This window comes from Dendrobates tinctorius, unplaced genomic scaffold (assembly GCF_039654945.1).
Source record: "Dendrobates tinctorius isolate UK_male_01 unplaced genomic scaffold, ASM3965494v1 ptg000022l, whole genome shotgun sequence".
NCBI lineage: Eukaryota > Metazoa > Chordata > Amphibia > Anura > Dendrobatidae > Dendrobates > Dendrobates tinctorius.
In genome coordinates, this window is record NW_027361690.1 from 28692501 (window position 1) to 28707067 (window position 14567).

Below are 14567 nucleotides of genomic sequence, written 5' to 3' on the forward strand. Positions count from 1 at the left end.
ATCGTTAAATATTTATTAAATATAAATGTATTCACAGATTTGGTTACGTATACTAATAGCATTTGACAAATTCAAGTGTGGAAAACAACATCTGCCATGTGGTGGCCATTATCAGTGATGCATTTCCAAAGGCGTTCTTGGAAGTTGGCATCAACACGTTCCAACACAACTCTGTCGATTTGGGCAACTTCCACTCGAATAGCTTCCTTCAGTTCTTGTAATGATCGAGGCTTAAGCTTGTATACACGTGATTTGAGGTGACCCCATAAGTAATAATCGCACATGGACAGGTCTGGGGACCTAGGAAGCCAATTAATATCGCCAAACCTGGAAATGATGCGACCAGGGAAGAGAGGGCGAAGAACGTTCATTGTTGCTCCGGCTGTGTGGGCCGTTGCCCCATCTTGTTGAAACCACACACTAGAGATGGGGATATGTTGCCGTCGTAACTCAGGAACAAAGAAGTTATTTATCATGGCGATATAACGTTGTGAGTTCACGGTAACAGTATTGCCATTATCGCCTTCGAAAAAGTACGGACCGATCACGCCATATTTGCCCATAGCGCACCACACCGTTACCTTAGGGCTGTGCAGCGGTCGTTCATGTAATTCTTTCGGATTTTCATAGGCCCAATAACGGCAGTTCTGCTGATTAACCACGCCATTGACATGGAAATGAGCTTCATCACTCATGAATAAAATAAGGTTGTCGTTTTGCTCAATAATTGCTTCCATCTCATGTGCGAACTTCAGTCGCGCTGCGTAATCCCCGCGCTCCAACTGTTGCACAATGGCCAATTTATAGGGGTGGAAATGCAGGTCTAAATGCAAAATACGCCTTACTGTACGATTACTGAGGGCAAGTTCTAAAGAATGTTTCCGAGCAGATCGACTCGGACTACGCAGCATGGCTTGCCTGACGCGTTCCACATTTTCAGGGGTACGTGCCGTTCGTGGAGCCCCCGGTGGTCGTTTGTTCATTAGTGTACCTCGTGTACGGAGTGCTTCAACCCAACGTAGGATAGTGTTACGAGCGGGAACAGCTTGATTTCTGTGAATATTGAAATGACGCCGAAACTCACGCTGAACGGCTGTGATACACTCATTATTCTTGACAAAACTGTCGTACGCAAAAACGCGATGTTCTATCGTCCACGGCACCATAGCTTAAACTGAAACTAAAATAAAAACAATGCTTTCACCTCACAAACATAACCCCGCCTCCCGCACATCTCTACCTCCACCTGGTGGTGAGTTATAGCCACTTCAAATACATCCGTCCTTTATATTTAACGATTTTATGATTAGTTTAAAAACGTCCGTCCTTTATGACTCACCCGGTATATGTGTGTGTGTGTATATATATATATATATATATATATATACATACATACACACTAGACAGCAGCACGCTGCAGGAAAAAATATATGAATTCCACTATAATTACACATGTTTTAAAGAAATCAGAGAAATTATCAGCGTTTCACTTATTTTCCCCATTGTATTTATTATATAAAGGACCTTCATTACCCTAGGCTTAGTATCTGAGTGCAGTCCAATTTCCACGGAACTGACACAATGAAGAATATAGAGAATTTATTTCTCTATCTTCTCCACATCTGAGAAAATCAGATCATACTATGATTATGTTCTGTTCAAACTCTCTGAGCTGAGTCTGATCATAACGTGGTTAGCATATTTGATCTGATTTTCTCGGATGACAATATATATGCTCATCTGCACCTAGCCTTGGGATCAACACGGCCGACGGACAGTCTGAGCATTGCATCACGATCGTCATCCATATTTATTTATTTTGCTTGCTTATATAGCGCTATCTTATTCCGCAGCGCTTTACAGACATTATCAGCACTGTCACCATTGGGGCTCACAATCTAGATTCCTCAGTATGTCTTTTGAGTGTGGGATGAAACCAGAGAACCCGTAGGAAACCTACACAAACACGGGGAGAACACGCAAACTCCTTGCAGATGTTGTCCTTGGTGGGATTTGATCCCAAGACCCCAGCGCTGCACTGAGCCACCATGCTACCCATATTATATAGCCATCTGACTGCACCCTTAGGTTGCAAAATTTTTGTCACCAAAAAAGCAACAACAAAAAATTGTGCGAAAACCTGACACATGAATTCATTCTAAGGTTTGCTCTCAGTGTCTAAAGTTGATTTATTTGATTAATGACTAAGAGCTGCCTTTGGTTAGACCTGAGCATGGTTTTATCCATTTGTATCTGTTTTGGATTATTAATTGAGGACTGAACTGGTTTTCATGTCTGAATCTTTTTTTGCATTAAATTTCTGGTTTCCTACACTTCTGGTATATATTATTTGTCTTTTCGTTGGCTGCTGAAATTCTTAAATGTGGCTTATTGTGGATTTTTCACAAGACAACAGTATGGACATGCACATGGGATGGGAACAGAGTGCTTATTGTAATACATGTGCCGCAGCTTGGAGATGATGAGTTCTTTTGTTCTTTAAAGTGGTGTCAGCAGTAAAACTTTATATGACGTGGCTCTGCCTGGTTCGCACTGACTCGCACAGCGCAAATCTGCCATGTGGAGACAAAAGAAGCCTTTTCTTTATCAGCTTCATCAAATCTCCATGATTCTTCTGTAGGAGATGTAGGAGAGGCCAAAATCATGGTATTGAATCATTGTATGTGACGATGGCATTGGGGGTGGGAAGGGAGGAAGGCCAACTGTGCAATTGCCCAGGGAGGGCCCCCTGCGAGACCTTACACAACTGCAGGTTGCGTGGGCCAATAAAAAAAAACCTATATGGAAAAGAAATACCATAAATAGAAAATAAATATTTACCATGCAATGAATACCATAACCAGATAATGCCAAACAAAGAACGTATTCAAAGAACATAGATACAAATATAATACTTTATTAAGAAATGTAAAAACATGATTACACAACAAAATAAAAGATAAAACATATTCACAAAGGGGATAAAAAGCGAAATATAAAGCAACAATTGTGTGATGAGGGCAGGATATGTCAAAATGTTGCCTTGTTATTAATAAGTGATATACGGTAATTATATAGGTATAGGGCAAGACAATGAAATATACAGCAGATGTTAAAAATTAAAAATTAATGGGATAAATGCATCATGAAGGTATAAGTTTATACTGGTAACCTGGAAAAGTGCATGGTGCAATTCAAAACATGAGACTGTATATACAGCAAAGGAAACCTAGATAACTATCAGATGGAAATAATGCATAGTAACAACATAATACCAACCAAGATGACAAAGTGCTGGGCCCCACACACCGCATGGGCCTGTATTAGTCTTTATCTGAGGTTATAAGGACCTCTGATCACTGAGGGTGTAAGGACCTCTGATGACCTCATGGTCACATGAACTGATGTCCTTTATCATTCAGGAGTCTGGAGGAACTGTAGAAGAGGAGACAGACTGTTGAGCTGCTTATTTTCTCCCTGTGTATATAGCATACACTTTGTGTATAGATTACATACTGCTTGTATATTGTATGTGTATATTTCATAGACAATGATATAGATATGTGATGTCGCATAGATTATATATAACATAGATTGTACATAGCATAGATTGCGTGTGTGTGTGTATATATATATATATATATATATATATATATATATATATACACACTGTTTATTACGTATAGACTGTATACAGTGGCTTGCAAAAGTTTTCATTCCTTTGGCATTTTTCATGTTTTACTACCTTACAACGTGAAATTTTACTGCTTTTTTTGAGGGCTTGCATCGGTTCATGTAAAGAACATGCCTACAACTGTAAACATGTGATTTTTTTTTTTTTATTGTGAAGAAACAACAAATAGTACAAAATAACTGAAAACTTCACTGTGCATATCTATTCACCTAATGTATAGTCAGTACTTTGTAGAGCCTCCTTTTGCAGCAATTACAGCTGCAAGTCGCATTGGATAAGTCTCTATGAGCTTGCCACTGGGATTTTTGACCATTCCTCAAGGCAAAACCTCCAGCTCCTTAGAGTTAGGTGGTTTCCTCTGGTGAACGACTATCTTCACGTCTGACCACAGATTCTCAATTGGATTACGGTCTGGGCCACTCCAAAACATTTAAATGTTTCCCGTAAACCCCCGGAGCTTTTTTAGGTTTTGCGTTTTCGTTTTTCGCTCTCATCTCCTTCCCAGAGCCATAACTTTTTTATTTGTCTGTCAATATGGCCGTGTGAAGTCTTATTTTTTGCGGGACGAGTTGTACTTTTGAGCAACATCATTAGTTTTACCATGTCGTGTACTAGAAAAAGGGAAAAAAATTCCAAGTGCGGTGATATTGCAAAAAAAGTGCAATCCCACACTTGTTTTTTGTTTGGATTTTTTCTAGGTTTACTAAATGCTAAAACTGACCTGCCATTCTGATTCTCCATGTCATTACGAGTTTGCAGACACCAAGCATGTCTAGGTTCTTTTGTATCTAAGTGGTGAAAAAAAAAATTCCAAACTTTGCAGAAAAAAAAAAATTGCTCCATTTTCCGATACCCATAGCGTCTCCATTTTTGTGATCTCGGGTGGGTGAGGGCTTATTTTTTGTGTGCCAGGCTAACGTTTTTAATGATACCATTTTGGTGCAGATATGATTTTTTGGTTTCCCATTATTGCATTTTAATGCAATGTCGCGGCAACCAAAAAACGTAATTCTGGCGTTTTGACTTTTTTTCTCACTACGCCGTTCAGCAATCAAGTTAATCCTTTTTTTATTGATTGATTGGGCGATTCTGAACGCAGCGATACCTAAAATGTGAATGTTTTATTGTTTTATTTTGAATGGGGCGAAAGGGGGGTGATTTGAACTTTTATTTTTTTTTTTTTTTACATTTTTTTTATATTTTTAAACTCATTTTATTTTTACTTTTGGCATGCTTCAATAGTCTCCATAGGAGGCTAGAAGCTGCCATATCCCGATCGGCTCTGCTACATAGAGGCGATGGTCAGATGGTAGAATTGCTGACTTGCTATGAGCTCCAACCACTGGGTGGTGCTCACAGCAATCCAGCACTGACAACCGTAGAGGTCTTCAGGAGACCTCCTGTTGTCATGCCGACACACCGGTGACCCGCGATCACGTGACACGGGTCACCAGTGTGCGTATTTCCAGCGCAATTGCCGGAAGAGCTTGTTAAATGCCGCTGTCAGAGTTTGACAGTGGCATTTAACTGGTTAATAGCCACAGGTGGTTCGCGATTCCACCTGCGGCTATTGCGGGCACATGTCAGCTGTTCAAATCAGCTGGCATGTCCTGGGAAAGATGTGGGCTCACCGCCGGAGCACACATCAAAGGGAGGGAGTCCGACATCGGCGTAATTATACACCCGATGTCAGAAAGGGGTTAAATCACTCGAGTGTTGCTTTAGCAGTATGCTTTGGGTAATTGTCTAGTTGGAAGGTGAACCTCCGTACCAGTCTCAAATCACTGACAAACTGAAACAGGTTTTGCTCAAGAATATTCCTGTATTTTGCACCATCCATCTTCCCTTTGACTCAGGCCATTTTCCCTGTCCCTGCTGCTGAAAAACATCCCTACAGCATGATGCTGCGACCACCATGTTTCACTGTAGGGATAGTGTTCTTGGGGTGATGACCTGTGTTGGTTTGGTGCCAGACATAGCGTTTACCTTGGTGGCCAAAAAGTTCAGTTTTGGTCTCATTTGACCAAAGCACCTTCCTCCATACATTTGGGGAGTCTCCCACATGTCTTTTGGAAAATTCAAAACAAGCCTAATAATTTTTGTGTGTATGTAAAGGCTTTTTTCTTCCCATTCTTCCATAAAGGCCACCTCTATTGAGTGTACGGCTTATTGTGGTCGTATGGACAGGTACTCAAGTCTCTGCTTGGGAACTCTACAGCTCCTTCAGGGTTACCATTGGTCTCTGTGATGCCTCTGTGATTACTGCCCTCCTTTCCCGAGCTGAGAGTTTTGGTGGGCTGCCCTCTCTTGGCAGGTTTGTTTTGGTACCATGTTCTTTCCATTTGGAGATCTCCTTGGTCTTCATGGTGGTGTTTGGTTAGTGTTGCTTCTTGCTTAATGGTGTTGCAGCTTCTATGGCCTATCAGAAAAGGTAAAGCATATTTACTGACAGACCATGTCACTGATGAAAGTAATTGCTTGCACCAGAAATTTTTAGTGGCTTCAAAGCAAAAGGTGTGAATACATATGCCCATGCCAATTATTAGTTATTTGATCCCATAAATTTAATTTATGCCTATATTTTTCTCACTTCACAAACTTAGACTATTTACTGCCGATACATCACACACAAATCGGGTTACAAACATATTTAAACACTGGCTGTAATGTAGCAAAATAGGTAAAAAGCCCAAGGGGGTGATTATTTCGCAAGCCACTGTATAGCAAAGATTGTGTGTATATTATAGCCCGTATATAATGTATAGACTGTGTATTACATACACTATATATAGCATAGATTATTTGTACTTAGAACATGATACATGCAATCATTTAGTAAAACCCTCATTTGTTCAGCGATTGTATTATTTATGCTAGCATAAAAATTATTGTTCTTGATTGCTCATGCAAACAGGTGATGTGCAGCTGATAACATGATGTAATATTTTAGCATTTGGTGCTCCATTTTTAATTAAGCCAGAGGCCACATTTTGTCCAAAGCAGATTCAGTAATTAATTACCCCAATTTTCTACATACGATAAATTTACTTTCAGGCTACGTTCCCATGATGAGCTTTTGGTGCATTTTTGATGACGCAGAATTTCTGCACTTATTATTTTTCATTGCGTTTTTTAACGTGTTTTTATAGCGTTCTTGACGCTGCAGTTTTTCTGTTGGTGTCACGCTTTAAATAAAGCTGCTTTGTTTTTGATATTTCCTGTTTTTTTGCTTTGAAAAAAATTTGCAAATGCTATAGCGTATACAGTGCATCAAGACATTGGCCACGCTATGGGTGCATAAAAGCACCCTCATTTACATATTAAAAGATTTTTCAGCAAATGAAGCTAAACTGTATACGCCTGGTATAATTTTTATAGGGGTTACATCCCATATGTAAATGTTCATGCAATTTAATTGGCATTTTGGGGTGACAAGACTCCCTTTAGGTAAGCTTAAAAATCCACCCCATGAGCAAACGTTTTGCTAATGTATCGGGTGATTGACAGCCAATTTAGACTGATAATCTGTTTCCAATTATTGGTCGCAGTGTAAATTAACCTTAGAGTAACTAAACTTTTGGGAGATTTTTTTATGTGTTTTAGGTCATTAATTCTGAGCAGATTGGTCCTGAGACCCTCACCAGTTGCTCAAAAGACCTCTTGGAAAAATTTTAGCTTGTAGACAGGAGAGCACACTACAGAGCAAATGCAATAGAGAGTCATCGTCCTGTGTCCTCAGCACCTCTAAGAGGTCTTTTGCGCAATCAGGGTCTAAGGACCCAGATCTGCACTAATCTGCTCATAATTAATGGGCCTAAAACATGTAATATACCGGTAACTCTCAAATGTAAAGTTACTCTTTAAATATTTAATAGATCTACTGCTTGCATCTAATTAATGGGCCTAAAACATCCTGTTTTATTTATGTACTGATAGTTGTTCTGGTGATGTATTTATGTACTGATTTTGGTTCTGGTTCTGTATTAGTTCTGGCTCTAACCAGTTCTGGTTCTGGTTTGCATTCATGTACTGATGGTGGTTCTGGTGATGGATGATGTAGATATCTACTGCAGTTGGTTGTGGAGATGTAGTCATCTACTGACGGTGGTTCTGGTGATATAGTCGTGTACTGACAGTGGTCCTGGTGATGTAGATGTTGTAATCAACTGAGCGAGCGCTCCAGAGTATGGTAGTGTTGACTGAAAGGCTTTCGGCTGAACGATTGGCTGAAGAATGGTTCGGTTATTAACTGGACTACGGCAGAAAGGTAAGTATAGGTTGGTTTATTATTTTTATTACAGGAGAATGAGGGCTTCGGGGACTAGGTGATTGGTGAGTATGTACTCTGTTATATATACTCTCTGTAATGTATGTGTATATGTATGTAAATGTATGTTCTGGGTCTTTTTTTTACTACTGAACACATGCATTGTCTGATGGGACTACTTTCCCATCATTGGCAATGCTATCACTGTGAGCATTCGTACCTGGATGGGAGTAGTAGTCCCATCAGACAATGGCTGCTTACACAGACCTGCACACACCAGCGCACACACAGGGACACACGCGCGCGCACACAGACACGCACACACTCTGCCCACACACTGCCGTCCTCCCGATATGCAGTGTTTATCACACCCACTTCCGCAGCATATCCGCAGATCTTTTTTACATTGCGGTTTTGCTGCTGATGTGCCTGACTCAATGCAAGTCAATGAGTGCAGAAACTCTGCAGATTCGCAAAAAGAATTGACATGTTGTGGAAAAGAAAACGCTGCAAATCTGCGACGATTTTTCCGCAGCATGTGAGCAACTACCATCATTTCCCATAGATTTACACTGGCTGTGCACTACACTGCAGATTTGATGCGAATCCGTGCTGCCAAAAAAGCTGCGGATCTGCATCTACCGTATTTTTCGGACCATAAGACGCACTTTTTTCCCAAAAAATTTTGGGGGAAAGTGGGGGGTGCGTCTTATGGTCGCAATGTACTGACCTCCAAGGCTGGTGCGGGTGCCGCGGGGGCTCTGTAGTGCAGTGGTGGCAGCAGGCTGTGCTCCGGTGCAGGGGTAGCGGCTCTCTGTGCTCCGCTGCAGGGGCGGCGGATCCGCCGGCATTTCCTCCAAGCCCGGAGGCCCCCGCACATCCCTTGCTGGCCGCCGCCATGTTGCAGTGGCCTCCGGGAACATGGACGCCGGGAAGATGGCCGCCAGTCCGGGGACGGCGCATGCGCAGGTTCAGATCTCGTCCCGAGATCTCGGGGGACGAGATTCAAATCTCGGCTTCTTCTTGGGCTTCTCCTCCAGGACATAGTGATAATCATTTCCAAAATTAAATTAAACCCAATATAAGCATGTGATAAAGACATGGAAACAGTTGTATTGTTAAACGGAAACTGTCAGCAGGTTTTGGTATGTAATCTGAGAGCAGTATTATGTAGGGTTAGAGACCCTGATTCCAGCGATGTATCACTTACTTAGCTGTGTTTTGCTGTTTCAATAAAATTAGTGTTTTATCAGCAGAAGATTATCACTATAGGGCAAGGTGTCTGGTGCCTCGCGGTCCAACCCCATGACTGATTGGTAGCTTTCTGTCAATATGCAGTCTACACAAAACACTTCAAATCAGGGGTAAGGTTATACTAGCATTTCGACCTCAGCTAGGTCTGCAGCAGATAAAACTATGATTCTATCACAACTGTTTCACTCAGTAAGTTAAGTAACACATCACTGGAATCAGGGTCTTTGTCCCTACATCATGCTGCTGTAAGATTACATAACAACAACCTGCTGATGGATTGCATTTAAACCCAACATTGCAACTAGATAAATTCCGATGCAGCAGGAGCGATCCATATAGGAGCAGTTCTGCTCACCAACCACTGTGACCTCCTCCTTATTGAGGCCTCCTGGGTTTACACTAATGCAGTATGTTCATATGATATAAGCGATTGATTGCCTATGTAGCGAACATAATATTATTTCTGTGGAAATGTGTAAAATGGTAATTGTGCAGTAGCGCGCATATGAGCAACACATTTCATGGAGCAGGGATTAATGCCGGCGTCTTCTGTGCAATAATTGTGAGATTTCTATTTCTACTTTCAGCTTTTAAGTGAGAAAATTAGTGGAGCGGAAGGGACAAAACTCGATCATGATTTTCAAGAAATGGAAAGGGTAAGATTCTCATGTTTCTGCTTGTATGAAAAGAAAATAAACTTGGTACCCATATAGGAAATAATTGCTAATTGTAGGCACTTTGTCCTCTGTCTGGGGCCTCTGTGGGACACTCAATGCTACCTGAGGAGATGTTTACTTACAGGGGTTCTCCAGAATTAGACATATAATTATGAATACATTCCTAAATACCTTTAGATAGCAAGATAGAATGTTAATACGACTGGTGCCTGTGAGCATGTGCAGAAGGATGATTCACTGCTGTGACCTGGAGGTAACCTAAACCACATACTGCCAAGCTTTATCCAGGTCACAGCAGAATCATCCTATGGCTGGGGTCAGACTTGTGAGTACAATGCTAGAAACTCGCGCATCAATTCTCGGCACTGCTGCCGTCACTTGGAGTGGAGTGTGCGGCTGCATGTATTTCTATGGAGCCGCACACTCCGGTCCCGAGTGTCGGCAGCAGTGCTGGGTGTTGATGAGAGAGACTCGCATTGTACTCGCAAGTCTGACCCTGGCCTACTGCACTTGCTCACAGGCACCTGCCGTGTTAGACCATGTTCACAGGTATTTGAGGTTTTTTCCTCAGGATTTGCAAGCCAAAACCAGGAATGGAACAATCAGGAAAAGTATAAGGCTATGTGCACACGCTGCGGATTCACCTGCGGGTTTTTCCGCGTGGATCCGCAGGTAAAGTGACCTGCGATTTGCCTGCGGTTTTACACCTCTACTATGTTAAAGGTGTGAAACCGCTGCGGAATCCGCAGAAACAATTGACATGCTGCGGTTTATAAACTGCAGCAAAACCGGGCAGAAAAAACCGCAGCGTGAGCACAGCGGATTTGAAATGCCATAGGCCAACATGGTACTGTACCATGTCTGCGGAACTGCTGCGTTTCCGCAGGGCCCAAAACACTGCGGAAACGCAGCAGAATCCGCAACGTGTGCACATAGCCTAATAGAGACACGTCACCACTTCTGTATTTATCACCATCTCCTGGTTTTGGCTTACAGATGCTGAGGTAAAATACTGGCGAAATACTGAATGTGTGACCATGGCCTTAATATTCTCTCAGTGATTTGCTATTTAAAATCATCTAGAAATCTATTCATAGTAACAGTTGTTCTTTCTTTTTTATTATTCCCAGAGATTCATTTTTTACATGGCATATGATAGAGCATACCACAGATCAGATCCAGAGATGGGCATAGCATAAGAAACTGTTTAAGGCTACTTTCAGACTTCAGGTTTTCAAATCCGGCGGGCTGCGGCGAAAAGTTGTCAAACCTGATCCGGTAGAAGCCGCAGCCCGCCGGATCATCTGTTTAGGCCGGAGACGGTGCAGGAGAGGAAGAGGGCGAGAGAGTCTTCGGGCATGCACAGTGGAAAAAAGCGGTCCGGCGCTGTCAAAAAACGTTGCAGGGAACTTTTTTTGCAGACGCCGGATAGGCATTTTTTGCCGTATTCGGCAAAAGCCGGACACACCGCATGGCCATCAGGCACAATGCGGCGATAATGCTAGTCTATGGGGAAAAAGCCAGATCCGGTGGCAACCGGCGCCGGGTCCGGCTTTTACATTTTTCGCCGCATCGCGCCTGATGCTTAAAAACTGATGTGTGAAAGTAGCCTAAAGGGTTTGTCCGGTCCAAATCAATAAGTCTGCAGACAATCTGTGTGATTGCACACTTATGAATCCCCCAGCGCATGTACTGTGCGTTGAAGGGATTCGCTGGTTTCTGAGCTGGAGGGTATGAATGAGTTATACATACTCCCGGCCAGAGTCCATTCAGTGGGCACGGCCTTTCTCCATACACTTGTATAGAGCGAGGCCATGCCCTCTATTCAGCCACATCCACTGGCCAGCCGCGTCACTAGTCAGGTTGCAGCCTAAGTTCAGGACAAGTGTATGGAGCGCGGTCGCACCCACTGGCCGGGAGTATGTATAACGTGTACATATTCTCAGAAACCGGCGACTCATCGTAGAGCACAGTGCGTGCGCTGGGGGGATTCATATGTCTGCCGTCACACAGAGAAACTGGAGACTTATCGATTTGGACCCGACAACCCCTTTAAGACCCATGATTTCATAAAGTAAAAATAAAAATGTCACTTCATGTAGGGAACACTCTCGACTCAAGGCAGGTACAAGTCTGTGTATGTTTCTGTGACTACCGATGTCTTTAGTCCTTTCAAATATTGATATATAGGCTGAATTCACATATGCAGTTTATGATGCAGGATCCAAATGGGAATAAGTTTCCTTTCTTTCTATAAACATCTAAAAAACTGAATTAAAAAGTTCATGTACTGTATGCATCCATGGTAACAATGTATTAAGAAGTATTTATATTTTGTTGTTGCATTTGTGTTTTAGAAAATCGATATCACCAACAAGGTGGTCGCTGAACTGCTCACCAAAACCACCGAATATTTACAGCCAAACCCAGGTAATGTTTAATCTCCCGCTCCATAAGGCATGAGCCTGTACTCTGAGATGTGTTATAGTCAGTTACCATTTCACACTCTCCTCTCATCATTTAGCTTTTTTGTTATTTGTATCAGTCCAGGGCCTATAACGCAATATATATATATATATATATATATATATATGGTTGTTTATTTTATATATATATATATATATATATATATATAAAATAAACAACCAGTGTGACAAGGGAGATCAACCATATTAAATCGACAAGGCTCTAACACTAGCTCGGTTTTTTTTGGAGGGGGAGGGATAAGAAGGGGAGAGTGGGGTAAAAGCCAAAATTATATTGACATTATGCCTGAGATTACCAGTATAGAAACTATTGTACTAATTTAACTTCTTTTTTTCAGCTTATCGAGCCAGACTAGGAATGATCAACACCATGTCAAAAATTAGAGGACAAGTAAAAGCTACAGGTTACCCTCAGACAGAAGGGTTACTAGGAGAATCTATGCTACGGTATGGGCGAGAACTGGGAGAAGAATCAGAATTTGGTGAGTGGCTGTGTTGTGGTGTTTTGTGCCTTGTTTAAATAAGATTTTCTGAATTAATAAAAGAAGTTCCTTATTGAGGATCCTCATCTCCTACCGAGAGCGGAGAGCAGGTACGAAGAGCCCTTCTTTAGAGGATCTGACTTACATTACATAGAGAACATATTTGAATTAACATTATGTAATGCTTTATTTCACCTGCGGTGGTGCTACAAGGAAATGTAACACCTCAGCTGGCCAAATACATGAGAAAAATGTTTGTTCATTTATTTTATTCACTTATATAGCGCCATTAATTCCTCAGCACTTTACAGAGATTATCATCCCTATCAGTATGTCTTTGGAATGTGGGAGGAAACTAGAGAACCTGGAGAAAATCCACACAAACACTGGGTGAACATACAATCTCCTTGCAGATGTTGTCCTTGGTGGGATTTGAACCAAGGACCTCAGTGCTGCATGGCTGCAGTGCTAACCACTGAGCCAAATGTCAGATGAATGTTCTTCTGGCAGATATCTCCCTCTCCAGACTCCCCCATACACATGAGTGCATAGGTTGGCCAAGCATTTTGTGTTTTTAGCGGGGAGAGACGGAAAGCTAATCATTCCTCATAACCAACTTCGAAGTTCCAACTGCCCCATACACATGAGATGGTTGTCTGGTCCCACCAAAATCGGCACTATTGGCCATCTTTTATCTATTCTGTGTGGGATCTTTACCGCCAGGTTTCCCTACAGCTGATTGCTGGGATCTGACAAGAAGTCTCTTTGAGATCATCTTATTGGCATTGGACTCTTCTAACAAGTTGTGATTGTTCAAGGTTGAAGGTTGAATAAAACGATACCTTGATATCTGCAATCTGATGCCTCTGTCCAGAGAAATCCATGTTTTTCTTATGCGTAAATGAGCTGTTAAGATCTCTGGGCCGAACACTGATCTCCCTGAGAATCTGCCTCCAGAGCTTATTGTAAATGAAAAGGGGCATTACCAGTATGAGATATGGAATGACTGACAGGCTCCTCTCCTGAGCTCCATGTCTCACTCTGGTAAAACAAGAATGGCAAGTTTTCGCATTGGTTCTGTCTTGTAGAGGAAGGGTTATATTGTCTACAAGTGTTATCTTTCCTTCATACAACCTTACAGTGATCACATCAGTATTTGTTGATAGTATAAAACCAATTACTAAGCCTTTTTTAAAAGGGTTGTCCACTATATTCTATAATGCCGACAGCGATTTAAACCTTGTATAAAAGTATTTTTGTAAATAGCTGTTGTAGTCATCTGAGCGATGCTATTGCTGACCGCTCCCTCGGCATGACGTTACCCCGGTTGCAGCCATCGCTGGATACTGGGCTGTGATGTTTGGTGAAACTCTACCCACAGCCCAGTCAATCAGGACTGGGTCACGCCCGAGTGATGCAAGACATTCTGGAACTTGACATAACATCAGCGGATGTCCGTGGCGGCTGCCGCTGGGTCACACGATCGTCCACTCAGCAGATGTATACCCCTTATTCTATAGGCCACTGATTTGTATAGTGGGTTATATATTTATTGCTGCGTCCAGTACCTGTTTTACAGCCAGGTCACGTGCTGCGGACTGAGCGGTCAGTGATGGCGCCGCTCACAGGCACAGATGGCAACAAGAGGTATTTACAAAAACACTTCTTTACAATGTTTAAACTGGGGCATTATAGAATGTAGTGGAC

General features: G+C 42.1%; 1 protein-coding gene across 3 annotated transcripts in view; it reads left to right on the plus strand.

Annotated features, from left to right (window-relative positions):
- The window catches only part of SH3GL3 (SH3 domain containing GRB2 like 3, endophilin A3), a 151625-nt gene that overhangs the window by 95513 nt on the left and 41545 nt on the right, over nt 1–14567 (plus strand). For all 3 annotated transcript variants that reach the window (XM_073568554.1, XM_073568555.1, XM_073568553.1), the window contains exons 2-4: nt 9803–9871; nt 12250–12322; nt 12717–12860. In XM_073568554.1, coding sequence (XP_073424655.1) covers nt 9803–9871; nt 12250–12322; nt 12717–12860 — 286 coding nt within the window. The remainder of the gene's footprint in view (nt 1–9802; nt 9872–12249; nt 12323–12716; nt 12861–14567) is intronic.